The sequence below is a fragment of the Telmatherina bonti genome, assembly GCF_933228915.1.
Source record: "Telmatherina bonti genome assembly, chromosome: 7".
NCBI classification, from domain to species: Eukaryota; Metazoa; Chordata; class Actinopteri; order Atheriniformes; family Telmatherinidae; genus Telmatherina; species Telmatherina bonti.
Window position 1 is genome coordinate 6,167,658 of NC_136625.1, and position 26,345 is coordinate 6,194,002.

The 26,345-nt window shown below is 44.8% G+C and overlaps 2 protein-coding genes across 2 annotated transcripts; both read right to left on the bottom strand.

The window, feature by feature from the left end:
• Positions 1-500: 500 nt before the first annotated feature.
• saga (S-antigen; retina and pineal gland (arrestin) a) lies at positions 501-11,521 on the bottom strand (the record flags this gene model as incomplete). Its single annotated transcript, XM_079244385.1, has 14 exons — positions 11,455-11,521; positions 10,230-10,290; positions 9,021-9,065; positions 8,638-8,837; positions 8,487-8,546; positions 6,931-6,998; positions 6,710-6,845; positions 6,543-6,627; positions 6,387-6,459; positions 4,864-5,001; positions 4,704-4,781; positions 4,588-4,602; positions 2,541-2,627; positions 501-627 (listed from the first exon to the last, which is right to left on the bottom strand). The coding sequence occupies exons 1-14, from the start codon at positions 11,500-11,502 to the stop codon at positions 501-503; spliced, it is 1,221 nt and encodes a 406-aa protein (XP_079100511.1). The 5' UTR covers positions 11,503-11,521.
• A 9,108-nt stretch (positions 11,522-20,629) lies between these two features.
• Positions 20,630-26,033, bottom strand: cldn15la (claudin 15-like a; the record flags this gene model as incomplete). The annotated part of the gene is made up of 5 exons (XM_079243717.1): positions 20,630-20,711; positions 20,850-20,963; positions 21,632-21,713; positions 22,511-22,675; positions 25,817-26,033. 5 exons carry the CDS (start codon positions 26,031-26,033, stop codon positions 20,630-20,632), a joined length of 660 nt encoding a protein of 219 aa, XP_079099843.1.
• Between the last annotated feature and the right edge of the window lie 312 nt (positions 26,034-26,345).

Genomic DNA, 26,345 nt, shown 5'->3' on the forward strand with positions numbered 1-26,345 from the left:
AACTGAGCAGCAGCAGAAGTCGAACACACAAAGACTTTTATGATCATAAAGACATTCAAACGTTAGCTTCACTACAGTAGCAGGTCACCAAACAATCAGGATTTGGTTGCAGAAAACAGACATGACCTGAAGGTGTTTAGGTTGCTTTAAATCTGATCATATGCCTGTCAGCCTCTTAACTAGAAACACTAAAGCATTAAAATAATCATACAAGTCATCTTAAAGGGTTGTTTCTCTCAATTTAAGGACCGATAGCGGAGTTGTGTGAGATGTTAGCTGAAATGCTAACAGAGTGTCAGGTCTTGTGTTCTTCTGGTTCAGTTGTGTAAATCCAACCATTTCATGCAGATCTGAAGACGAGGTGAGAGGAAACGGAAGCCTGGAGGATTAAATGCATTCAGAAAACATGCAACATCACACGAACGATCCTTTAATTAACGTTTTCTACCACGAGCACCGAGACGCCTGAGCCTCTCAGCCGGCGCCACAACGACTCACTTCTACTTCTCTTTGGGCGCCATGTCGTCACCGCCCGACACGTTGCCTTCCTCGTCCTCATCATCTCCGATGATACCCTTCAGGTAGGAGCGCTTGAACTCTTGGAACACCATTTCCTCCTCCAACTCACTGGATAAAGCAGAGAATCAGCTTTATGGTGGGAAGAGAAGCAGCGTCGATCCAAATGGAGAAACATGCAACATCACACGAACGATCCTTTAATTAACGTTTTCTACCACGAGCACCGAGTCGCCTGAGCCTCTCAGCCGGCGCCACAACAACTCACTTCCACTTCTACTTCAACATAGTGGTGAAAGTTTAACGTCCGATGCAACTTGTTCCACTTTTCTACAGCAGAACGACTCCATGCTGCTTCTCCATGTTCAGTCTGGTCTGGACTCTGGACTCTGGTCTGGTCTGGACTCTGGTCTGGAGTCTGGACTGGAGTCTGGACTGGTCTCTGGACTGGTGTCTGGACTGGACTGGTGTCTGGACTCTGATCTGCAGTCTGGTCTGGACTCTAGTCTGGACTCTAGTCTGGACTCTAGTCTGGACTCTAGTCTGGACTCTGCTCTGGAGTCTAGTCTGGACTGGTGTCTGGACTCTGATCTGCAGTCTGGTCTGGACTCTGATCTGGACTCTAGTCTGGACTCTAGTCTGGACTCTGCTCTGGAGTCTGGTCTGGACTGGTGTCTGGACTCTGGTCTGGTGTCCGGTCTGGACTCTGGTCTGGACTCTGATCTGGTGTCCGGTCTGGACTCTGCTCTGGACTCTGGTCTGGACTCTGCTCTGGACTCTGGTCTGGTGTCTGGTCTGGACTCCGGTCTGGACTCTTGTGTGATCCTTGGACTTGTAGACTATTGGAGGGGTTTTCAGCTCCATCTTTTTTCTGACTGGAACCCAGTATGAACTGGAACCCAGCATGAACTGGGACCCAGTATGAACTGGAACCCAGCATGAACTGGAACCCAGCATGAACTGGGACCCAGTATGAACTGGAAACCAGTATAAACTGGAAACCAGTATAAATACGTTGAACTGGTGTCATGTGTTCCAGGCCAACCTCACTGCAGCAACATGAAAAATGACAACCACAATGGAAGTGGAAGTTTGTTATGATTCTAATCAGCTTTTTCCAAGCAGAAGGATGGAAATATATCCCACATGAAGCTAAACGCTCTTCAACATCGTCTTTAACACGGGAGTCTGTGGGGATTGACGTCCTGCTAGAGCCCCCAGTGGACAGGAGGGGAACTGCAGTTTTTGGTTTTATTTTCACCCTGGAGGTTGCTGCATGGATGGAAGAGGAACTCATCAGGCAGGACTCTGGGTCCTGAGAAACACTGCTTTACATGTTGGTTTTGGTTTCATTGCTGCATCACATTTCTGATCCAAATCTGTTAGTTAATGAAGGTGCTGCTTTTCTTCTGATCCAAACTGGTTTTCTGTTCAGTTTCTTCTGCAGATGAAACTCCGTCATTCCGGGTATTCCAAAATCTGCCCAGAAAGATTAATTAAATGACTGGAACCCAGTGGTTTAATCCTGAACCTACTCTTTCTGTGTTAATCCTTTCCTAGTGGAACTGAAGCTTTTACGTGAAATTATTAATTCCAGGTGCTTCTGTGCTGAATTTTCACCAGAACAGATGTTTTTACCTGCATTTTATTCCCCAAGAACACATATAAACATGAGATTAAAGAGTCAAGCAGAGGACAGCCGATGCTGCTGATAAGGACTCTGCTGACGCAGTGATAACAGATCCAGAAATAACATCCTGTACCTGGAAAAACCTGGACAACAACCAAAACACAGGCGCAATAATACTCATCCTCAGTAAACCTGCTGTCTTCACAGCAAAAACCGCAGGTTCAGCAGAGTTTAGCAGTTCATTATAAAATAAACGAGTCAACAGGACAGTTAATCAGCATGTTTACCTGTCTCTCACTGCCGACAGCAAAAGGAAAAGAAAAGACAAAAAAACCCAAAAAAACAGATTACTGTGTGAACAGGAAAGAATGGAGAAAAGAAGCATTTTTCTCACGTTTTAAACACAGGAAAGGATGATAATGGTTTACCTGCTTCTGGTTTGGGATGCATCAGTCTGAAAGGAATTTCCAGGCCGACCTCACTGCAGCACAAAGAAGAATGACAAGCAGATTGGAAATGTGTTTACTATTTAATACTGGTCAAACTGGGATGGAGCAGGATGAATGACCTGGAGGGGAGTTATATGATTAGAATTTGCCTTTTTCAGAAAACTTTAGTTAAGTAAGTAGCAGGAGGGAAACACACCTTATATAAGCTAAATACTGTGTTGTCAACCGTCGCCGACTTTGAGAGGTAAACAACTGAGACCAGTAAGTAAATAAATCTGTACAGAACAGTCATTTGATTAAAACTAAAATCTTACCTCTAAGGAACTATAAGTAATCATGGTCTGCGGTAAATAACACAGTTTTAAAAGATTTTTGTTTTAATAGTTGCCATGGTTACATGAAATCCTAAAATCCCTTGTTCAAGCTGATAAAGGATCATAGTTGGGGCTAAAATGCGTTTATTTGGTCATTTTTATCTTTTACATGCAGTTTCTCACATGACCACTAGATGTCATTATAGCTGTGTCATGTCTGACTTGCCACTAGGTGGCAGCCTTTCATTACTGGTTTAGTGCAAGCCAAGGAGAGGAAGAAGCAATCAAGCTGAGTTTTCTCATCTGTTACGCGTCCTTACTGCTGGCCGTACCATTGTGCTAACGTTTGCCTCGGCATCTGCAGACCTCGATAAACTGACGGTTACATCTCAAACTGCGATCAGCTCGAGAAGTTGATGTTTCCACGAATGTTTGGAGCTCCTCAAGCATCAGATCTTGGTTAAGTGGAATGAGGTATGTCGTGTTAAATTTTGTTTGCTTGGTTTTCTTTCTTTGTTTCTTAAAAAAACGTCCTCATTGTTGTTCAGTTTTCAGTTTATGACAGTTTGCATTCTTTTTTTTAAGGGTTAATTATGTAGATAATTATTTTGTGACTGTATATTTTTTAAGATGTTCTTAAATTGAGTCCTTAAGTGTGTTCAATTCCCCTTTTTTTTTGGCATTCCCTTGCTTTTTATTTTTCAGTGTTTAATAAAGACTAGCAGCTGTATGGAACTCTCTATGACAGGGGTGTCAAACTGCAGTCCTGGAGGGCCGGTATCCTGCAGGTTTTTGTATCCTGCAGTATCCTGCAGCTTCTTGTCAACAGGTTGACAAGAAGCTGCTGGATCCATTGATTTGAATCAGCTGTGTTGGTGGAGGGAAACAACAAAAACCTGCCGGATTCCGGCCCTTGAGGACTGGATTCTGACACCCCTGCTCTACGACCTTTTACTGTTGAAGCCAAAGTTCAGGTACAGTCGAATATGTTCCGAATGCCATTGTGGTTCATATGCACCTGCATGTACTCACGTAGCCCATATGATCCCCACTGATGTGTCCTGTCAGTTTTATCTGTAAAAACATTCACTTGGACTGAAGGTTTAGATCAAGGCTGCGTTCACACTTATGCTATTTGCTTGAAACAGAATCTGCTGCTTCCGAGATAGCGAGGATCATCTGGAGAAGCATGAATATTCAATCGCACTTTACAAAGTTGGGAAATCTCACAAGCTGAACAACTAAAGGCTGCAGTTAACTTTTAAGTGAATCCTGATGTGGTTCGCATGCAGTGTGAAAGCAGATGGACCATCAAGTGCATAAAAAACAGGAAGTGATGTAGGACAACATGGTGGATATCTAACTGCCTCTCCTGCTGCTCATACGGCGCAGATTCTTTGGTTTTAACTACCAAAAAAAAAAGAATTCCCAAGACTGCCGAAACGTCATGTTGATGTGTTGTAGAGGTGAATGAGCTGGCTAAACGGGAAGATTATCTGTTTCCGGTCCTGGCCAGATGACGGACCAGGCTTTTTTCCCATTTTAGTTTGAGGTTTTTGGGAATATCGCCCCCTAGTGAGCAGATGCTGTAACTACACAATGTTTAGAGCCACTTCAGTAAAGTTTAAAGGCAGAAAACCGAACAAACAAAAAGGAAAAGGAGGAGTGAGGACCTCACCTGGATCCCATCATGCTGTGAGCATGTTGGAGACAAAGATGAAAATGAGAACAATAAAAAAGTAGAGTAATGCTTTGCTTCACGTGAGGACCAAGTCTGTGATTTCAAACACTGACTTGCCAACGATGAGCTTCACCATGACTCTGTATGACACCATGATTCCCAGAACCTCCTTCAGCACGCCCTCCTTGATGCTGAAAGACAGCAAAAACATCTTAAAGCTGGGAATCGGAGCCTGGCCCCCTCTGCTGAGCCGGAGCTTCCAGGTCTACTGACATGCTGGATGATGCCAGGTTGGTGTCTTCATGCTTCAGTTTGCCATCCAGAGCGATGCCCCGCCGCTCCCTGTTGTTCGCCAGCAGAGGCAGCATCTTGTAGACTTTCTGCAGCGTTGCTCCGGCCGACACCGAATCCCTGATGTTAACAACAGACACATTCAGCAGGAAGCAAACCGTCCCGGTGGGATTCACAACCAGGTGGGATTCACATCCAGGTGGGATTCACATCCAGGTGGAATGACAAGGTTAATTCTGATTCATGCAGAACTGAGAAACACACTAGAAAAGGAGGTTGTGTATTCCCTGTATTTTATCAATCCATCCATCCATCTGTCTTCTGCCGCTTATCCGGGGTCGGGTCGCGGGGGCAGCAGCCTAAGCAGGGAAGCCCAGACTTCCCTCTCCCCAGCCACATTTGCCAACTCTGTGGGGGGATCCCGAAGCGTTCCCAGACCAGCCGAGAGATATAATCCCTCATGTCCTGGGTCTTCCCCGGGGTCTCCTCCCAGAGGGACGTGCCTGGAACACCTCACCAGGGAGGTCCAGGAGGCATCTTGACCAGATGCCCGAGCCAGGTTGTTTTTTTCTGGATAAGAGACTTGTTGTGGACTAACATTTGCTGGTCTACTGAATCAACAGTTATTTACATCATTCACCAGTAACTTTCTACTGGTGTGTAACGTGTGCAGGTGGAGGGTAGGAAATGTCCCATCAGTGGGATGTTGGGGACCATACAAATTCTTATTATGGTACATATAGAGCAGGGTGTCCAGCTCCCATCCTCGGGGGCCGCTGTCCTGCATGTATCCCTGCTCCAACAAACCTTACTCAAACTAAACTCAGCAGAACATCATAGGCTGTTGGATCCATTTAATGGAAGTTAGGTGTGTTGGAGCAGGGATATATGGAAAACCTACAGGACAGCAGCCCTGGAGGACCAACTTTGGACCCCCTGATTTAGTTTTTACACAAACAACGTCAAATCTTTGTGTAACGTTTTGGGGATCATCTTGACTTCCACCTTTACAGCAGAATTACTGTGCTTTGGTTGTTTCACTGCTTCAGAAGCAGGTCTAAAAGAAAGGCAGAAAACATCAGTCTGGGCCTCATCTGGCAACGGCACAGGCAAATACGAGGCCCTGATGGGGTCCAGGCATCTGGTCTGGGTTGCAGTAAGCAGTTTCTGAGCCAGAAGTGGTGCAAATGCAAGGAGCAGGCCTGACTTATGGACATTTCCTTCTGAGCCACACATGGCTGAGTTTTGGCAGCAACACGCAGTGTTTTTTCTTCCTTGTCTTTCCGGGTCCTGCATCTCGGCTGAGACGGCGCTTCACTACAGTTTTTGTATTTTTGGGATGTAGTTTCTGCTCAGCGCTCACTGATGGAAGATTTCTTCTGCTACTTTCTAGTTTTTACTGATTAAATCTTAAGATTCTACAGAAAAAAGAAACATTTTCTCTGTGGTAACCGGACCAACACCAGTGTCCAGATCTGTGCTGTGACTGCTGTGTGTGCTGTTACCCAGACTCCTCGAGGTCCACGCATTTGATGTAGGTGTCGTTGGAGTACAGGACCACCGTGGCGACCTGATCGACTGGAGAAGACCACAGATTCAGACTCTGTTCGCAGCAGTGGGGAGACTTTGGGGGGGGCTTTTGTACATGTGGCCCAGCCTACCTGAGATGATGATGTTCTTGACGTTCTTGTTGGACTCATTCGTGATGTTGAGGGTGACTTTGATGGTCTCACCGTGGTAGTAAAGCTGAAGACGAGATGCAGAGTGAACATGGTCTGTCAGTGACATATCTGAGTGTCAACCAGAAGGTTAACGTGAAGCAGCCCACCTCTTTGTCCAGACTGGCCTTGACGTGCAGCGGTTTGTCCGACATGATGAAGTCCTTAGTGGTTTCAACAGAAGGCGGCTCACCCAGGCCCTCTGGAGCGTACTGGACCTTCCTCAGCATCAGCTTCACCGTGCTCCTGCCGGACCAAACCCAGAAGCAGAGATGGTGAGGAGACCAGGTTGCTCCCTCAGCCAGGTTCTTGCACGTGCTCCATCACTCACCGTTTGCGTACTTTAGCGTCCTGACTCTCAGCGCTGAACGCCTTGATCTCAAACTCCACCGCACATTGCTGTTGGAGAGGAAAGCAGATGTTTCAGCATCGGGTCACATCATGGCTGCTGCAGCCTGAACAGCAGCGTTCAGGCGTCGCCTCAGACATCTCTGATGTCACAATGCCTCCTTCCAGAAGAGGAGGACTCAGACATTAGTGCTTCGTTTATAGAATCTGTTGTGTGAGATTTGGAGGAAGCACAGCGCTCACTGCAAACACAGACAAAAAGCAGTTTTCCTGCATTATCTCTATTCGTTCTGTTCATCCACCTCAGTGGCGCAGGTGGACTTTCCTCTTGCCTAGCAGCTGCTTCAGCCTAGAGCATCTAACATAATGAATAGGGACATCTGCAGTACCGGAAGCTGCACACAAAGAGAGAATTACGACTCCATCCTGCACTTTTACCCAACCTGAACCAGTTTGCCGTGGTAACCAGGTGAAATGTTGAAAACTTGTATAAATAAAGTGCTGAAAATGGCATTAAAAATGCTCCTCAGAAACTTGTCCAACATTTATTTCTCAGTTGTCATCTGGTAAAAGTCCAGCAGAGCTAAAGGATCATGATGTCAGATGTGTTCATGCTGACCAGCCTGCGGGTTGTACATCCTGCAGGTGAGAACACTGCCCCAAGATTCTTGCAAAACTTCGATCTCGTTAATTCAGAGAAACAGAAGAAACGTTTATTTAGTTGAAAACTAAACAAAAAGTTACATTATTAATAACAATTTATTTTAACCCCTTTAAAGCTCAACTCCCCAAAAGGTTTAATTTGGCTCCTTAACAAAAGTAAAAGAATAATTTATATATTTACCTTTTATGTCTTAATTATTGTGGGGCAGAAAGTGTCCACCAGGGGGCAGAAGACTAATCAAATTGTGTCCACCAAGGCTTTGAGCAAAGTTTTTTTTTTTTTTTTTTACTATGAAATGATGCAAAGTGTCTCAAAAACTGCACATATTAGATATGATACAATAACATTATAATGTTACAGAATATTGCCATAAGACTGGTTTGATGATAATGATGTGGAGGATAAGACTTCAATGAGTGGATCTCTAAATGAATAAATATATATTTGCATTTATTATATGCATTTATATGACATACATTAATGTGTTTCTGCATTTCTTGTGGAGTAACAAGTTGTGGATGTGAAATAAAAAGCTTGTTGCAACATTTTAGCATGCAGACCTGCAGGTTTTGTAGCTTCAGGTGTGCTGCTGCAGCGTTGCGTTTGTGCTGCAATATGTTTCAGACTTTGAGTTATTTTTCTACTTTGTGTCTTAAGCTGTCTGTGGTGACATCATTCCCACGTTTAAGGCATTTAGTTGAATAATTTACAACCAGTTTTACTGGAACTGCTCAGTTATCATCAGAGATGGACGTTGAGATGCTGAGGTTGGACCTGCATTACCATGGTAACATATCCAGGTGAAAAGTGGAGCGACACCAACATCCCAGAGTGAAACCTGAAGCTCAGGTTTGGTTTATCTCACAGGATCTCACCTTGCCAACATCATGGGGTCCCGGTTGAAGGGCCACTGAGCAAGGCAGGTTGTCAGGAAACTGAGTACACAAAACCAGTATATTTAATAATCACAGGAGGGGGGAGGGGTCATTCAGTCTGACTCTGATCAGCTGTTCTGTCTCGTCCCACCTCGAAGAAGAATGGGTATGCGTTGTTTCCCAGCTTGCGCAGAAGTTTAGCCTGGATCTTGGTGTGGACCCCCTTCTCGCGGTCCTGCAGGGGAGGGTACACCTGTCGGGTGGACAGGTACAGCTCCCTGCGGAAGGCGATGCCCAGCACATCCATGTCATCTCTGCCGTAGCGAAAGGTGCAAGATAGGGTGACAAACACTGCATGGAGAAGCAGAAGAAGGAGAAGAAGTCTGAGCTGGAGTATATCTGATGCTTTTCCAGAATCTTTGCGTTAATGCTGAGTTAATTTTAGACATTTTAACAGGAAACTTTAGGAAACGTGTAAATTGGAGTTGGATCAGGATTTCTGATGGCATGAATGATGGGTGTTTGGATACACACCTTTCCTTCCCTCCAGAGCCTCAGGATCAATCACGATAACGCCATCTAGTGGTGAAAAACAACATGGCTGTAAAGATAGATCAGTTCTGCTGCTGGGACCACCAGAAGACACAGACCAGACCCCTGCAGACGAGCTGGAGTCTGTCACGTGACGAAACATTCAGTCTGTTGATGAACGGATCACATTTTTCTGTTTTAAGGGGCTCTAATAAGCTTCACGGAGGGTTTTTTTTTTTTTTTTTTTACAGTGTTATGGTGTTTAATTCTCATCAGAAAAGCAGTTTTTATCACATAAATGCATGTTTGAGTTTGCCAGTATGTTTCCACATTTGGTTTCCACGGCGATGAAAATGACAGTCAGATTTTTGTTTTGTACTGCACCATTTTAGTGACATCCGGGGATGGGGGGTTCTGTGTTGCACAGGTTCATGAGCGGCAAGCCATGCCCACCTTCACTACTCGGGCCGAAGAGGCGAAAACTTCGGATGTTTTCACAGCCAACATGTCTCATAAGAACGGCTTGTTCTGCTGTGAAGGAAAGCTACGACTGTTCACATTTCTGAACGAAACGACTGGACAGCCATGGATGGAGTTTGTTTTTGTTCTACTTCACTGAAGACTGCAGGGTAAATAAAGAATACCATGGTGAAGGATTTGCTACCAAACTTTGTTGGTTCTGATCAGGCTAAAACAATCGCAGTGATCGGCTACACAAGACAGCAGATGTAGATGGCATTGAGCTACATTTTCCTCATGTAAACCTTTTAACAGGGACGTTATTTCAGACTATAGCTGGAAAGTGAGTCCGTCCAGATAGTTAATATCTTTTCATATCCGTTTTCTTTAATTTGTTCAAAAGCAATTCTGCATTTCAATTTGGCGACTTAAACAGAAAACCCCCCAAAAACCAAAGCCGGTGATGTCAGCAGGTGACTGTGATATGGATCTGATCCATAAACAGCATCCATTAGAGTCCGAGTTATTTCAGGAGGACAGAAAATCAACTTTTCTTTAACCATTAAGAGAAATTTCTGCCTCAAACATTCAGGAAATCTGAATTACTGGGATGTGATGCGGGTATGAAATACAAAACTAGATCTTTCCAGAATTCTGAGTCAGATTCCATCATGTGACATCATTAGCATGAATTTCTAAAGCTCCAGATTAGTTTGACTCCACCTCCAGCTGGTCCTGATGTCTGAGACTCACCCACTGGATCCACAGAGTCCACACGGTCCACAAAGTCCCTTCTCCCCATGTACACTCCGACCTGAACAGGCAAACAGAGGACAAACTGTCACTGACAAGCCGGCGTGTACAAGGCCGGGTGCACAAGGCTGATGAGCGCAAAGCCGACGAGCACAAGGCCGACGAGCACAAGGCCGACGAGCACAAGGCCGACGAGCACAAGGCCGACGCGCACAAGGCCATCAAGCAAATGGCTGACGAGCTCAAGGCTGACGAGCGCAAGGCCAAAGTTTGCAAGGCCGACGCACGCAAGGCCGATGCACGCAAGGCCAACATGCACAAGGTCGAGATGCAACCTTTCATTCCCATCTGAGCTCGGCAATTCGGCGAAGTTGTGATTACTTTTAACTCTTAGTTGTAGCTTTGAGGTCCCACCACTGCAACTTTGTGCTGACCTGCTGAGGATCAATCAGCTGTGTAGCTTCACAGATTTAGACGCAGACAGATAACGATAAAAAAGTTGGAGAGATTGTCATAAAAAGCAGTCGATCTGCTCGGTTTGATGTTCTGGTACATAAAGATCTTTAGTTTCTGCAGCAGCAGAGATGTTTCTCTCTGAACTAGTGCAGGAACCACAGAGACAGTTCCCTACTACTACTGTGGTCTTACTGGTATCTGACTGACTTTGAGTTCTAGTTCACATTCCTGCTAAAACGTCTCCTCAGTTCGTGATCATCTCTCGGACACTGGTTGCCAAGCTGCGTCAGCAGATAATAGTCTTTACTGGACTGGTTTTTATCAGACTGTCAGAATGAAATAATTAATTCAGATAAATCTGTTAGCACTTCATGTTTAGCAGAAACAAAGCTTCCCCAAGAATCCCCTAAAACCTCGTCATCCTCCTTATTTCTTAAGGTTTTCCAGCCTTGCGTTTAGAGGAGGATCACACAGTTCTTCACAGTCTTCACATGGACGTGGGAGTTGTTAACACCGACATGATGGGGTTGTAGCTCATAGCTCAGAGTTGTGCTAGTAGGACACATTTTCTCAGGCAAAACTGTTTTTGATTACTGAGCCGAACATTGAGTGGCTCCGCTCGCATCGGGAGAAAACACATTAACCATCCTGCAGGTGATTTCTGGGTGAAGGTAAAAGGTATTGAAGTAGATAAACAAACGTAAACGTGGCTCATGCACAGCTGGAGGAAAACCTCACATCTGTCTGACTCCTGGGAGAATTTTCTCACCGACTTGTCTTTGCAGATCTTCTTGAAAATTACATTTTTCGGACTCATGTTGGTGAAGATTGATGGGAAGCTGCTCGGCAGTGCCTGAGAGGAAGACAGAGAAACACACATCATCATCATCATCATCATCATCCAGCCAAGCAAACGGGATGAAGCAGCAGCTGGTGAGTGCAAGCTCGGCTCAGTAAAACGTTTCCACACCACGCAGTTCTGATGGTAGAAGCTCGGCATCAGAGCACCATGGAGGAAGAGGAGCAGACAAGCCGTTGGTTCACTTCCAACACAAAGATGCAAAACAAACGCTGGAGGAAAACAGGCTTAACTCCGGATTAAAACCAAGCTTCTAAACAGAGATTTAGATGTGTCAGATGAGCTGAGATAATCCTGCAGAGCAGCACAACAAAAACACAAGCTTTTCGCAGAGCGTGCACGCCCTTCATTCATGCAGGTCGTCCATGTCAGCGCCTGAACAGGTCAACGCTTGTTTTCTTCGGTTTGGTTTACAGATTGATGGAACAACAGAGTCAGCAATAGGATTTGACTTCTAAAGTCAATTCATATCTTACAACGTATTTTATATAAACTGGAGAGTGACCCCATCAGGTTGGGAGAGTGACCCCATCAGGTTGGGAGAGTGACCCCATCAGGTTGGGAGAGTGACCCCATCAGGTTGGGAGAGTTACTCCATCAGGTTGAGAGAGTTACCCCATCAGGTTGGGAGAGTTACTCCATCAGGTTGAGAGAGTTACCCCATCAGGTTGGGAGAGTTACTGCATCAGGTTGGGAGAGTGACCCCATCAGGTTGAGAGAGTTACCCCATCAGGTTGGGAGAGTTTACTCCATCAGGTTGAGAGAGTTACTCCATCAGGTTGGGAGAGTGACCCCATCAGGTTGAGAGAGTTACCCCATCAGGTTTGGGAGAGTTACTCCGTCAGGTTTGGGAGAGTTACTCCATCAGGTTTGGGAGAGTTACTCCATCAGGTTGGGAGAGTTACTGCATCAGGTTTGGGAGAGTGACCCCATCAGGTTGGGAGAGTGACCCCATCAGGTTGGGAGAGTTACTCCATCAGGTTGGGAGAGTTACTCCATCAGGTTGAGAGAGTTACCCCATCAGGTTGGGAGAGTTTACTCCATCAGGTTGAGAGAGTTACTCCATCAGGTTGGGAGAGTGACCCCATCAGGTTGGGAGAGTGACTCCATCAGGTTGAGAGAGTGACCCCATCAGGTTGGGAGAGTTTACTCCATCAGGTTGGGAGAGTTACTCCATCAGGTTGGGAGAGTTACTCCATCAGGTTGGGAGAGTTTACTCCATCAGGTTGGGAGAGTTACTCCATCAGGTTGGGAGAGTTTACTAAATCAGGTTGGAAGAGTTACTCCATCAGGTTGGGAGAGTTTACTCCATCAGGTTGGGAGAGTTACTCCATCAGGTTGGAAGAGTTACTCCATCAGGTTTGGAGTGTGACTCCATCAGGTTTGGGAGAGTTACTCCATCAGGTTTGGGAGAGTTACTCCATCAGGTTTGGAGTGTGACTCCATCAGGTTGGGGGAGTTACTCCGTCAGGTTGGGAGAGTTTACTAAATCAGGTTGGGGGAGTTACTCTATCAGGTTTGGGAGTGTGACTCCATCAGGTTTGGGAGTGTTACTGCATCAGGTTTGGGAGTGTGACTCCATCAGGTTTGGGAGTGTGACTCCATCAGGTTTGGGAGTGTGACTCCATCAGGTTTGGGAGTGTGACTCCATCAGGTTTGGGAGAGTTACTGCATCAGGTTTGGGAGAGTTACTGCATCAGGTTTGGGAGAGTTACTGCATCAGGTTTGGGAGAGTTACTGCATCAGGTTGGAAGAGTTACTGCATCAGGTTGGGAGAGTTTACTAAATCAGGTTTGGAGTGTGACTCCATCAGGTTTGGGAGAGTTACTCCATCAGGTTTGGGAGTGTGACTCCATCAGGTTTGGGAGTGTGACTGCATCAGGTTTGGGAGTGTTACTGCATCAGGTTTGGGAGTGTGACTCCATCAGGTTTGGGAGTGTGACTCCATCAGGTTTGGGAGTGTGACTCCATCAGGTTTGGGAGAGTTACTGCATCAGGTTTGGGAGTGTGACTGCATCAGGTTTGGGAGTGTGACTGCATCAGGTTTGGGAGTGTGACTGCATCAGGTTTGGGAGTGTGACTGCATCAGGTTTGGGAGTGTGACTCCATCAGGTTTGGGAGTGTGACTCCATCAGGTTTGGGAGTGTGACTGCATCAGGTTGGGAGAGTTACTGCATCAGGTTGGGAGAGTTACTGCATCAGGTTGGGAGAGTTACTGCATCAGGTTGGGAGAGTTACTGCATCAGGTTGGGAGAGTTACTGCATCAGGTTGGGAGAGTTACTCCATCAGGTTGGGAGAGTTACTCCGTCAGGTTGGGAGAGTTTACTAAATCAGGTTGGGGGAGTTACTCTATCAGGTTTGGGAGTGTGACTCCATCAGGTTTGGGAGTGTTACTGCATCAGGTTTGGGAGTGTGACTCCATCAGGTTTGGGAGTGTGACTCCATCAGGTTTGGGAGTGTGACTCCATCAGGTTTGGGAGTGTGACTCCATCAGGTTTGGGAGAGTTACTGCATCAGGTTTGGGAGAGTTACTGCATCAGGTTTGGGAGAGTTACTCCATCAGGTTGGAAGAGTTACTGCATCAGGTTGGGAGAGTTTACTAAATCAGGTTTGGAGTGTGACTCCATCAGGTTTGGGAGAGTTACTCCATCAGGTTTGGGAGTGTGACTCCATCAGGTTTGGGAGTGTGACTGCATCAGGTTTGGGAGTGTGACTGCATCAGGTTTGGGAGTGTTACTGCATCAGGTTTGGGAGTGTGACTCCATCAGGTTTGGGAGTGTGACTCCATCAGGTTTGGGAGTGTGACTCCATCAGGTTTGGGAGTGTGACTCCATCAGGTTTGGGAGTGTGACTGCATCAGGTTTGGGAGTGTGACTGCATCAGGTTTGGGAGTGTGACTCCATCAGGTTTGGGAGTGTGACTCCATCAGGTTTGGGAGTGTGACTGCATCAGGTTGGAAGAGTTACTCCATCAGGTTGGGAGAGTTTACTCCATCAGGTTGGGAGAGTTACTCCATCAGGTTGGAAGAGTTACTCCATCAGGTTTGGAGTGTGACTCCATCAGGTTTGGGAGAGTTACTCCATCAGGTTTGGGAGAGTTACTCCATCAGGTTTGGAGTGTGACTCCATCAGGTTGGGGGAGTTACTCCGTCAGGTTGGGAGAGTTTACTAAATCAGGTTGGGGGAGTTACTCTATCAGGTTTGGGAGTGTGACTCCATCAGGTTTGGGAGTGTTACTGCATCAGGTTTGGGAGTGTGACTCCATCAGGTTTGGGAGTGTGACTCCATCAGGTTTGGGAGTGTGACTCCATCAGGTTTGGGAGTGTGACTCCATCAGGTTTGGGAGAGTTACTGCATCAGGTTTGGGAGAGTTACTGCATCAGGTTTGGGAGAGTTACTGCATCAGGTTTGGGAGAGTTACTGCATCAGGTTGGAAGAGTTACTGCATCAGGTTGGGAGAGTTTACTAAATCAGGTTTGGAGTGTGACTCCATCAGGTTTGGGAGAGTTACTCCATCAGGTTTGGGAGTGTGACTCCATCAGGTTTGGGAGTGTGACTCCATCAGGTTTGGGAGAGTTACTGCATCAGGTTTGGGAGTGTGACTGCATCAGGTTTGGGAGTGTGACTGCATCAGGTTTGGGAGTGTGACTCCATCAGGTTTGGGAGTGTGACTCCATCAGGTTTGGGAGTGTGACTCCATCAGGTTTGGGAGTGTGACTGCATCAGGTTGGGAGAGTTACTGCATCAGGTTGGGAGAGTTACTGCATCAGGTTGGGAGAGTTACTGCATCAGGTTGGGAGAGTTACTCCATCAGGTTGGGAGAGTTACTCCGTCAGGTTGGGAGAGTTTACTAAATCAGGTTGGGGGAGTTACTCTATCAGGTTTGGGAGTGTGACTCCATCAGGTTTGGGAGTGTTACTGCATCAGGTTTGGGAGTGTGACTCCATCAGGTTTGGGAGTGTGACTCCATCAGGTTTGGGAGTGTGACTCCATCAGGTTTGGGAGTGTGACTCCATCAGGTTTGGGAGAGTTACTGCATCAGGTTTGGGAGAGTTACTGCATCAGGTTTGGGAGAGTTACTCCATCAGGTTGGAAGAGTTACTGCATCAGGTTGGAAGAGTTACTGCATCAGGTTGGGAGAGTTTACTAAATCAGGTTTGGAGTGTGACTCCATCAGGTTTGGGAGAGTTACTCCATCAGGTTTGGGAGTGTGACTCCATCAGGTTTGGGAGTGTGACTCCATCAGGTTTGGGAGTGTGACTGCATCAGGTTTGGGAGTGTGACTGCATCAGGTTTGGGAGTGTGACTCCATCAGGTTTGGGAGTGTGACTCCATCAGGTTTGGGAGTGTGACTCCATCAGGTTTGGGAGTGTGACTCCATCAGGTTTGGGAGTGTGACTCCATCAGGTTTGGGAGTGTGACTCCATCAGGTTTGGGAGAGTTACTGCATCAGGTTTGGGAGTGTGACTGCATCAGGTTTGGGAGTGTGACTGCATCAGGTTTGGGAGTGTGACTGCATCAGGTTTGGGAGTGTGACTCCATCAGGTTTGGGAGTGTGACTCCATCAGGTTTGGGAGTGTGACTGCATCAGGTTGGGAGAGTTACTGCATCAGGTTGGGAGAGTTACTGCATCAGGTTGGGAGAGTTACTGCATCAGGTTGGGAGAGTTACTGCATCAGTTTGGGAGTGTGACTCCATCAGGTTTGGGAGTGTGACTCCATCAGGTTTGGGAGTGTGACTCCATCAGGTTTGGGAGAGTTACTCCATCAGGTTTGGGAGAGTGACTCCATCAGGTTTGGGAGAGTTACTCCATCAGGTTGGGAGAGTTACTCCATCAGGTTGGGGGAGTTACTCCATCAGGTTGGGAGTGTGACTCCATCAGGTTGGGAGTGTGACTCCATCAGGTTGGGAGTGTGACTCCATCAGGTTTGGGAGTGTGACTGCATCAGGTTTGGGAGTGTGACTGCATCAGGTTTGGGAGTGTTACTGCATCAGGTTTGGGAGTGTGACTCCATCAGGTTTGGGAGTGTGACTCCATCAGGTTTGGGAGTGTGACTCCATCAGGTTTGGGAGAGTTACTGCATCAGGTTTGGGAGAGTTACTGCATCAGGTTGGGAGTGTGACTCCATCAGGTTGGGAGTTTGCACCATCTCGCTGCAGCGCCAGCACCAGTCAGTCCCCTGGTGAGCGGCTGCTTGTTGGTGGTCAGGAAGTCGAAGCTATGATGTCTGTGAGGTGAAAACAAGGCTGGAAAAACCAACCAGAACATTTTGATCGACAAATGTCATCTGTCAGCACTAAAACCTCCTCACTGAGCATGCCCAGTTTCTGATAAGGCACAATTAAGGTTGGCGAAAACGCCACTAGTTCAGCCAAAATCTCAATCAGCAGGTTGGATTGTTTATTTGTTCAGCTCGCTTGAGGTCTCAGTCCCAGGTCCTGTTGCAGAGGTGAGGTATCTCTTTCTCCACTCTGCCCTTCATCTGTGGCATTTATGACCACGGCTTCGTGGTTCCCAGGAGAAAAACAGCTTTTAGAGTCATAAACAGAAGAAGAGGGTCTACAAAGAGGCGTGGGGAAGGGGGAGGAAGGCCTGGGAGCTCAGAGATGTTAAGAGACGTTTGTTTGAAGAAACAAAATGAGTGTTGGATGTTTGTCTGATGTGAATCTGCTCCTTCAAGGCTTTTTAGCTTCAGCTTTAAGTCAACCTGCGAGTTCCCACAGCTAAACGTTTTCACTTTGAAAAAAGGTGAAAATGTTCCGACGGGGAGATGACTTAAACAAGTGTGTTTAAAGAGGTCTACTGAACGAGGTTTAACCCTTTCCTGTCCTGGAAAACAAACATGGACGACCTCCCTCTCCCTCCGGCCCAGCCTGCAGCACGATGTTACAGCGTTTCCTGCAGCGTGTCGAGGGGAAAATTCCTGGAATTATTCAGTTCCTGCTTATTCAGCGGCTCAAGTTGTCGTACAGAAACACTATTTCCCAAAAGTAGCATCCATTTCTAAAGTTTTAACATCAGTGTTTCTTCTCATCGATCGATCGGAGCCAAAGCTGATAAATCTCTGCAGATGTGGCCTCACAGAACACGTACCGACGTGTTTTTAGATCAATTTCATTTGGTTTTGATGTGAACCACACATAATCTACATGTTCTTCACATCTGGATCACATCAACTCATTCCTGTTTATATACATGTGAACCACAAACATGTAGTTAATGTGGCTTTTCTGTGAGTCCAGATGCAGCGGAAGTAGAAATCCCGTAAAACAGTCAAAGCAGCAACGTTTTAATCAGCGTGTGAGGGATGAGATCTGGCATAAAACTTCCAGGACCTGTGAGGCCAGGACAGAAGCAAACAGTACCAATCTAATCCTGAAGAATAAAACATGTCGTTCTGCATGAAGAGCTGCGCAGCAGAAACTTAAAACAGCTGAAGATTTCCACCAAATAAACTCATTTCAGGGTTTTAGTTTCGTGTTTGGTCCTTTTACTCCGCCACAGATAAACAGGTGGAGATTATGACTCAGAGATGAAATGATGCTGAGCGCCTTAAACTTAAAGTCTGCGCTGCTTTCCAGCTCTCCTCACCACACTGGTCTGGAACAACCAGAGAAATCCTGCATGAAAAGCATCAAGCTGTTTTCCTCCTGATGCAGCTGCAGAAAACCCTCTCAGTCCAGATTCTCCATTTTTATTCCTCCGTTTCTTACGGAGTTTCCAGAAAAATGCTGCAGATATTAAACCCCCAAAGTTTCTTGTTTGTTCCTAGCAGTCTGGCAGGACAGCAAACGCACCGTGAAACCGTGTTTCTGGTTGGATTAAGCCCCAAATATCAGCTCATCCACGCAGAACTTTCCCGCTGAAGCTCAGATTAAATCACAGATGTCCTGAAAACTCAGCTTTTCAGTTTTTTAAATTCTGCTTCAGCCTGTTGGGTCCAAACTAACCAACCTGGATCCAGAAAGCAGGACTCACCTGTGCTGCAGGAGGGCTGGATGAGAGGAGACCAGCGCCGGTCAGAGAGGCTGCATATAAACCGCTCCGTCAGCCAATCAGACGCCTTGGTGCCGAGGACCACGGAGCAGCTCCTCCCTCCTCCTCTCAGACGTCCAGACCAGCCCACGGAGCAGCTCCTCCCTCCTCCTCTCAGACGTCCAGACCAGCCCACGGAGCAGCTCCTCCCTCCTCCTCTCAGACGTCCAGACAGATGCAGACTTCCTGGGAAAGATCCACCTGAGAGGATTGAAGCGGTTCCACCTCCGTCAGCACAACCACTCCGGATTAACGCCGCGCGCACCAGGAGCACGTTCACACTACACCCGTAAACTGTTGCTTCATCCCCTCCTTCCTCCTGTCTCCTCCTCTTTCTTCTCCTTTCATCTCCAGTTCCAAATCGACACAAAGACAAAAGCATCACATGTCGGATCAATAAAAACATATTAATCATTCAGCTTTAGACACCAAAGATGATCAAAGATTTTGAACTTAATGCAGATAAAAACAAATGAACGAATGAATAATGAATAATAATCCAAATAAAAATAGTTTATAAGCTGCTTCAAGAGATTAATGAGAGATTTGACAATGGAATTATGATTTATTTTAAGCATGAACTCTAAACAGGAATACAAACGCTGCCGTCTACTCATGTACTGCGTAGAAAATTGAAGATGTGTACTGTGTAGTAAACTAAAAGTGAAATAAATGTATATATTTGGTGATCACAGCATTCCTTGATGTTCCTAATTCAATCAAACTTTATTTATAATAAAACACTTTTCATACAAACGCAAAGTGTTCAACATGATAAAAACAAAAACTTTCTCACACTCAGATATAAAACATTAAACGACACACAGCTGATCAACACACACACACACACACACACACACACACACACGCACGCACGCACGCACGCACGCACGCGCGCGCGCGTATATGCACCCCCAGCCCTCTGCACCAACAACTCTTTTACTGAAACATCAGAAAAACACATCTGGAGATGAACATCTGGCTTGATGCTGAGATGACCAGGAACCACTTCTCTGAGGACCACAGAAACCTGAACCAGAACCTGAGTTGGATTAATGGTGTGTAGAAGATGGATGGACTGGTTTGGAGCGTGCACATGCAGTGGGAGTGGGTGCAGACACGGGGAGCCTGAAGGTTGAGCAGCAGTTCTGATCCGGTCTGCCGCGTGTCTATAGATAGACAGATGAGCTTTAATCCAGAGTCCTGCCTGTCAGCAGGTAGAGACCCAGGTGGATTACTGCTGCATTCATCATCATTATTACACAGGAGATTACCCCCCCCCCCCCCCCCCCCCCCACACACACACACTACATATAATCACACACTGCACGTGGCGGAGCTTTCTTCAAAGTCTTCAGGTCTTTCTTCAAATCAGATTTTATTCAGATAGAACTTCATACCAAACAGATAAAACCAAAAGTTTTTTGTATGATAACAGCAACCTGACTGGAAACACACTTCATCATTTCACACCCCCCCCCACCCACCCCCCTCCCCAGTTCCAGAAATACATGATAGATATCACTGTTTCATCAAACAAGTCCCAGAAGAAGAGTTTTAAGGTCAGAAAGTTACGTAATGCATCTTTAAAGGCATTAAATGTTGACGCCCGGGGCCACTGGATCCATCGCAGATGGAAACATGTTTGTCTGGAAGAAGTTTGGCCGCTGATGGCCACCGTACATTCACAGCTGTGATATACCCATCACCACCACTAGATGTCAGTAAATCCTACACGCTGGACTTTTGGGTAATATTATTAAACCATAATGTTTATCTAAAATAAGAACAATAACATGTTTGTCACTATAACTAATAAAAACACAGAACTTTCTGATTTGTTTATTTATATAAACATTCATTAAGATAAAAACAAAGTCCAGACAGGTTTACTACAATCACCAACAATCATCAACAAATCAGTTGTTTTTTCAGACACCAAAGATTTCTGTTCAAAACTTTTCAAAACAAATAAGTAAAATGTCAGAAAACAGCTAAACTCCATCACACACACCTGGGTTGTGTGTCGCTGAATGGGGGGGGGTTGGTTTAGACGTAAGCTCGGCCTGAATCAGGGTCGGACTTGGCTGTCGCAGTGTAGATCTTCTGAGGTGCGTTTCCATATAAACCGCTGTAAAATAAGGAGAAGGAGGTCAACATCAAACATGCCGACTTAAATTCATTTTAATCTGAAAAAACAACCAGAAACTCTGAGAATGTTCCAGAAACTGTAAAGAAGCGAGCGAGGCGTCAGGCTGCTTGCAGTTACCCCTTCTTGCCACCAGATGACGCCCTCTTGCAGGCGCTGCAGAGCATGGCGCCCCCCAGGATGGACAGCGAGGCCGCCCCCCAGCCCATGTAGAGACCGGCGCCCAGCTCGAACCTGCAAACACACCACAGCGTTTGTTACTTTTCAGTCTGAGAGTTTTTTCTGTTCTGTAGAAACAGAGAAATGAAGAGAATTTATGTGATAAATTCTAACAAAATGATGATAAAAGAAAATTTAATTCATTTCATGCATCTTATGTAGTTATTTTGGTGTGTGCATATCTTATGCAGTGATTCACCATTTTTATCCATATTTTTCCTTTTATTTTTTTCCTTTTATCTCTTTATTTTTTTAATCATTTTTAAAAATGTATTAATTCTTTATGCAATCGACCCTGAATTAGACTAAGCTGTTAAAAAAAATGCATGGATCTTGTTGTGATTATATTGTTTATTTTAGTCCTGGAAGATCTGGATGAAGATTTGACAGCGAAGTACCAAGTAGCGACATGGACTAAACCAGTCTGACCAGAGGATGGAGGGACGCTCATCCTCTACACGGAACAGGACTCAATGAAGTGAAAAATGGCGGAAAATGTGTTTGCAGAAAAGAGGAGCGAGTAACACTTGCGGCCACCAGGTGGCGAAAAAACTGCAGCTGGATGTGATTTGACATCATTCAAGAAATAATATAAAAATCTACGTTTGGATCAGTTTTCATTCGATGATATTTAGGGTGAAGTGGCAGTTTAGTAGCAGGATCAGGCATGCTGGGAAACTCACTTCACTCCTCCAGTCAGCGGGTTGTTGAAGTCCTCCACCACCTGGAATCCGTACCAGGAACACGCGATGATGCAGCACAAACCTGCGGACACAGAGACATGGAGACACAACGTGTTTCAGTCTGAATCCGGATCTGGTTTATGTCTTGAAGCCTGTTTCCTGTCTCGCACGTTTCATTTTTACTCTCCTGAAGTAACCTCATTTAGTTTTCACTCTGCAGCGTCTCCATCTCATTAGCTTCGTTTTTATTTCCACTGGATTTCTTCTCCATTGCAGCTCCAATCTTTTCATTTCTTTCTCTTCAGGTCTGAACGTCTGCGTGAATCTTTCTGATCATTTTAACCATCTTGTTTCTCTGCATCTATTCTGCTTTAAAAAGTCTCATTACAGGTGTTTTATTTATATAATATGCATTTATTTGTATTTATTTTGTCATGTTTGTTGGTTTGTTTTTCACTGGGGCCCTGATTAACAGGGACCCTGACTCACTGGGACCCTGACTCACTGGGGTCCTGACTCACAGGGACCCTGACTCACTGGGGTCCTGACTCACTGGGACCCTGACTCACTGGGACCCTGACTCACTGGGGTCCTGACTCACAGGGACCCTGACTCACTGGGGCCTTGTGCCTACATGAAGCCCATACCTGCTCAGCTCCACTTCAAGTCGATCTAACAAACTCTGACTTGTTTTTACTTTCCTGTTCTGTCATCGTTTGGCTCTAAAACTTCCTGCTGAGATGAAAATAAAAACTTCTCTTGGTCTCGTGTGATCTCTAAGCTATAAATAAATAAAAACATAAAATAAAAAAGTAATTCACTGAGGTTAAGCGGTGATTTGACTTCATGTGGTGATGGTTTCACAGATGGTGCACAGACCTCCCAGGATGGCCAGGATCCCCCCCGTTGTAGCGATCTTGGCCTTGGACTGGTCGGTGGTGGAGCCGATCTTGATGCACTTGAGTCCGAGCAGAGAGACGATCATGCAGCCGAGGCCGAGCAGCAGCGAGATGATCATCAGAGCGCGACACGCCTGCACGTGAGCTGCAAACAGGCAGGGATGACGTCACTGAACAGCAAACAGAACTGCTCTCCAAACAGCTCTTTCAGTTGCAGGTAAACAATCTGATAGACATCCTTTTTATTTCAATAAAAATGTTCTTCTTATAATTAAAGATGATTAATTACTCATTTAAATATATCTAAATCAAAGCTATTGATTCCTATTTATTTTATGTCTACATAAACGTAGAGTTATGTTTCATCTTTAATCAGATTTTATTTATTTATTGATATTCTTTGAAAATATTTAGACAATAATATTCTGTCATCTTTAAATACCTAATTATGGAAGAACATATTGATGATGATGTAGCAAATCATCTGAAGCCCTCACTGTATAAAGGTCACGTCACTCAATATCATTCAAGCAATCAATTGGTTTCATCAGATAAAGACAATAATACTCCAACAGCTGAGAAATTAACTAATTTGTTTTTCTTAAAGTTTATTCAATAAGACAAATGTAATGTTTTACTAATTAATTATGCATCTTTAATGATCTTGTTTCAGTGTTTTTTATATAAAATGTTTTACAGTTTAAAATTCAGAACAGTTTTCTGATCCATTAAAAAAAAAAAAAAAGAAGAAAAATGTCCGAAAGTTACAGCAGGACATTAGGAGAATGAAACATAATTATGTTTATATAGCACGTCTGCCGCTTTAGGATTCAACATTTCACTGGGATAAATGTGCAGTCGTACACGCTTTCACACTGTCAAGGCCCAGATGTTTAAAGATTAAAATAGAAAACACTAAAAATGTTTCCAAGCACCAAAGATGCGCAAGTTTTGCATATTCACTTATAATCTGTGAAATTTAAATTCCAGCTAATCTTTTTTAATCTTTAGAGAAATTTTCATATTCGTTTTGCTTTAGGTTGATTTTTAAGAGCATTAAAGGGTTCATCATTATTATTACAATTTATTTAAATAAATAAGCACAGTACACATATGTAAATAAATCCTCCAATAAAAAATCTGGTCATTACTTTACTAAAGGAGCAGTAATGTCTGAAAACCCTCCTGCAGAATTAGCAGGGAAGTGCAGCTCATCTTGTGGCCACTAGAGAGCATCTCACCTCATAACTAAGATAAACTATGTTTAACTATTTAGGAATCTTTCTTCAACACAGGATCAATCTTCCTATAAATCTTCAATAAGTTACTGCTTTACTAATTCAATACCTAAAAGTAATCATCCCAAGCAGCAAGTTTATGTTTTAAACTTCTTCAGGAAGTGTTTGTCCAATTTTTCTTTTCTCCAGAAGGACTTTTATTCTCCTTTAGATCTAATAGTAAACAAATAAAAACATGTCAAAAGGAATTAAACTGAGTCCAGAATCAAAGCAGACTCATCAAATCTACATCTGAAGGTAAATATGATGAGCATCATATAGCATAATAACCAGACTCATTATGCTGTTGCATTTCTGTAAACACTATAATATGACTCAGACCATTACACCATTAGGTAAATGATGTCATAAGCTGACATAAAGACTTAAGCTGAAGTTTAAAATGTAAGAAAAAGTGTAAAATCCAGAATATTTTGACTTCTTAAGTTTCAGGAACGACGCATGAGGTTAAATTAGGATGCAGCTGCAACATTTCATCTGTTCCCAGCTAACAGCTGGAGAAAAATGTTCTTCTTTCTACCAGTTCATCACAAAAAGTTCTTCTTTCCGTCTGAAAAGTGACTCCGCGCTGCTGTTTTTACAGTCAAGGCGAAGCTGCTTCTGTTAGCATGAAGGCTACTAGCTTGCAGCTAATCTGTCTAAATCCTACTGATGAACATGTTTAACGTCTTCTTTTACAGCCGTGGTGTGGAATACGAAGCAGAAACGATGAACAACTTCTGCTTTCGAGTTGATGTAGTCATTTATTAACTAAATGACCTCTGCGATCATAAAAACCTGCTGCACCTTTTTATGACCCTCCCCGAGTTTCAGGAGGGTACGAGGAGAGCCGGTTAAGACAAAGCAGTCCCACAATGCAACGCAGTGCTGACGTCAGCAGACTTTCACCGTAACGCAACCCAACACAAAAATCTGACGCTGTTTTTGTCCGAGTTCCAAACGTCGCGTTTCCAGAAGCCTCACAAACTGCAGGCTACACTGTAAAACAAAAACTGAAGCATTTAACAAGTTAAAACAACTGAAACAAAAATTAAAAATACATTTTCGTCCTTTAATATTTTTGTGAAAGAATAAAAAACCATCAATGAAGGTTTTCTCATCTTTTAATGTGAAATATCAAATTACGGGGAGAAATTTTTAATAATAAAGACAAAACTAACCATAAGTTTTAATGTTTATATCTAAAGATAGTTTTATAAGTGTTGGATTCAGGTTTCCTGATGATCATTTTAATAAAACAGAATTAAAAAAAAAACCCTGCAGGACATTAAAACGTACAGAGAAAGCTGGAAGATGGTTGAGAATGTCAGAGAACTTAATCCATGTTTCAAACAACATTTTATCCATTTTTCTTATGGAATATAAATCTTCTAAATAAACATTCAAGTCAAACTACAAGTGAGTTCTTTCTATAACGCTTTACCGCCATTGGGGAGGTTGATCAAAATGGTGGCCAGATGAAAACGTCACGATGGAGGAGAACTATGTAAGGAGCTTTAAATGCATTTTCCTAAACCTGCCAAGTGGTTTAAAAACGTTCTGGTGATTTCACAGAAAGACTTTGACCACAGACTGAAGTTAGGTTCAGGCGGGAAACCTATTGCAGTAACGTCCCCCGACCTTTGAGCCGCATCGCATCCTGACCTAGTTTTTGTGAATCGTTCAGGTTTTGTTTCACGAAGCTTTTATACATCAGAGTGAATGATCTTCGATCAGACGCTGCGAGCTGAAGGTTGCGATTCTATTCCGACATTTGTGACGTTGACTTTACTGAAAACTGGACCTCAAGTCTTCGTGTGAGCTCAAGTTCTGAGTTCTGATCGTATCGTCACCAAAACTCATGAAAGTCCAACAGATTGTTTGCTAATTCGACTTCAATTTCCTTTGCCTCTCGTCTCATGGCGTCTAAAAGTATCCTGATGAAAGAAATCCAGAGGTTTTCTCAAACGTCCGTATGTTTAGAGGCGGCGGCCATGCTGTGGTCTTACCAGGCAGGGCGAGAAGCGATTCGAAGTCCCGGCACTCGGCGATGCCGGCACTGTTCTCAGCGCAGGCATGCCACAAGTTCTCGAACTGTCTGTGAGAGATGATGACGCTGCCAGACACAGTGGAAATCTTCCAGTAGTCGTTAGAGAGCGACGTTCCGGTGATCAGCCAGCCGACGATGCACATCACGAAGCCGGTTATCTCCACAGCCATCGACATGGTTGCAAAGTTCCCCAAAAGCAGCCGAAACAACAGTTTCTGAGCAGGAAATCCAGCCGCTGAACTAACCTGGAAACGGCAGCAGAGCCCTGAAGGAGTCAGGCAGGAGGAAGAACCAGGTCTGAAACGGGGTAAAGGTGGACTCTCTGCTCTCGCTGCTGCAGGTAGCCTTGATAACAGGACGTCTGTGGCGCTAAGTGGAGGACTTTACACTTATCAGGGGCCATAAACCAGACCGCCACTCCCTGTAGTTCCCTTTGCTTCTCTAATGACTGATGATGATGATGATGGTGACTGAAAGTCCTCGGACAC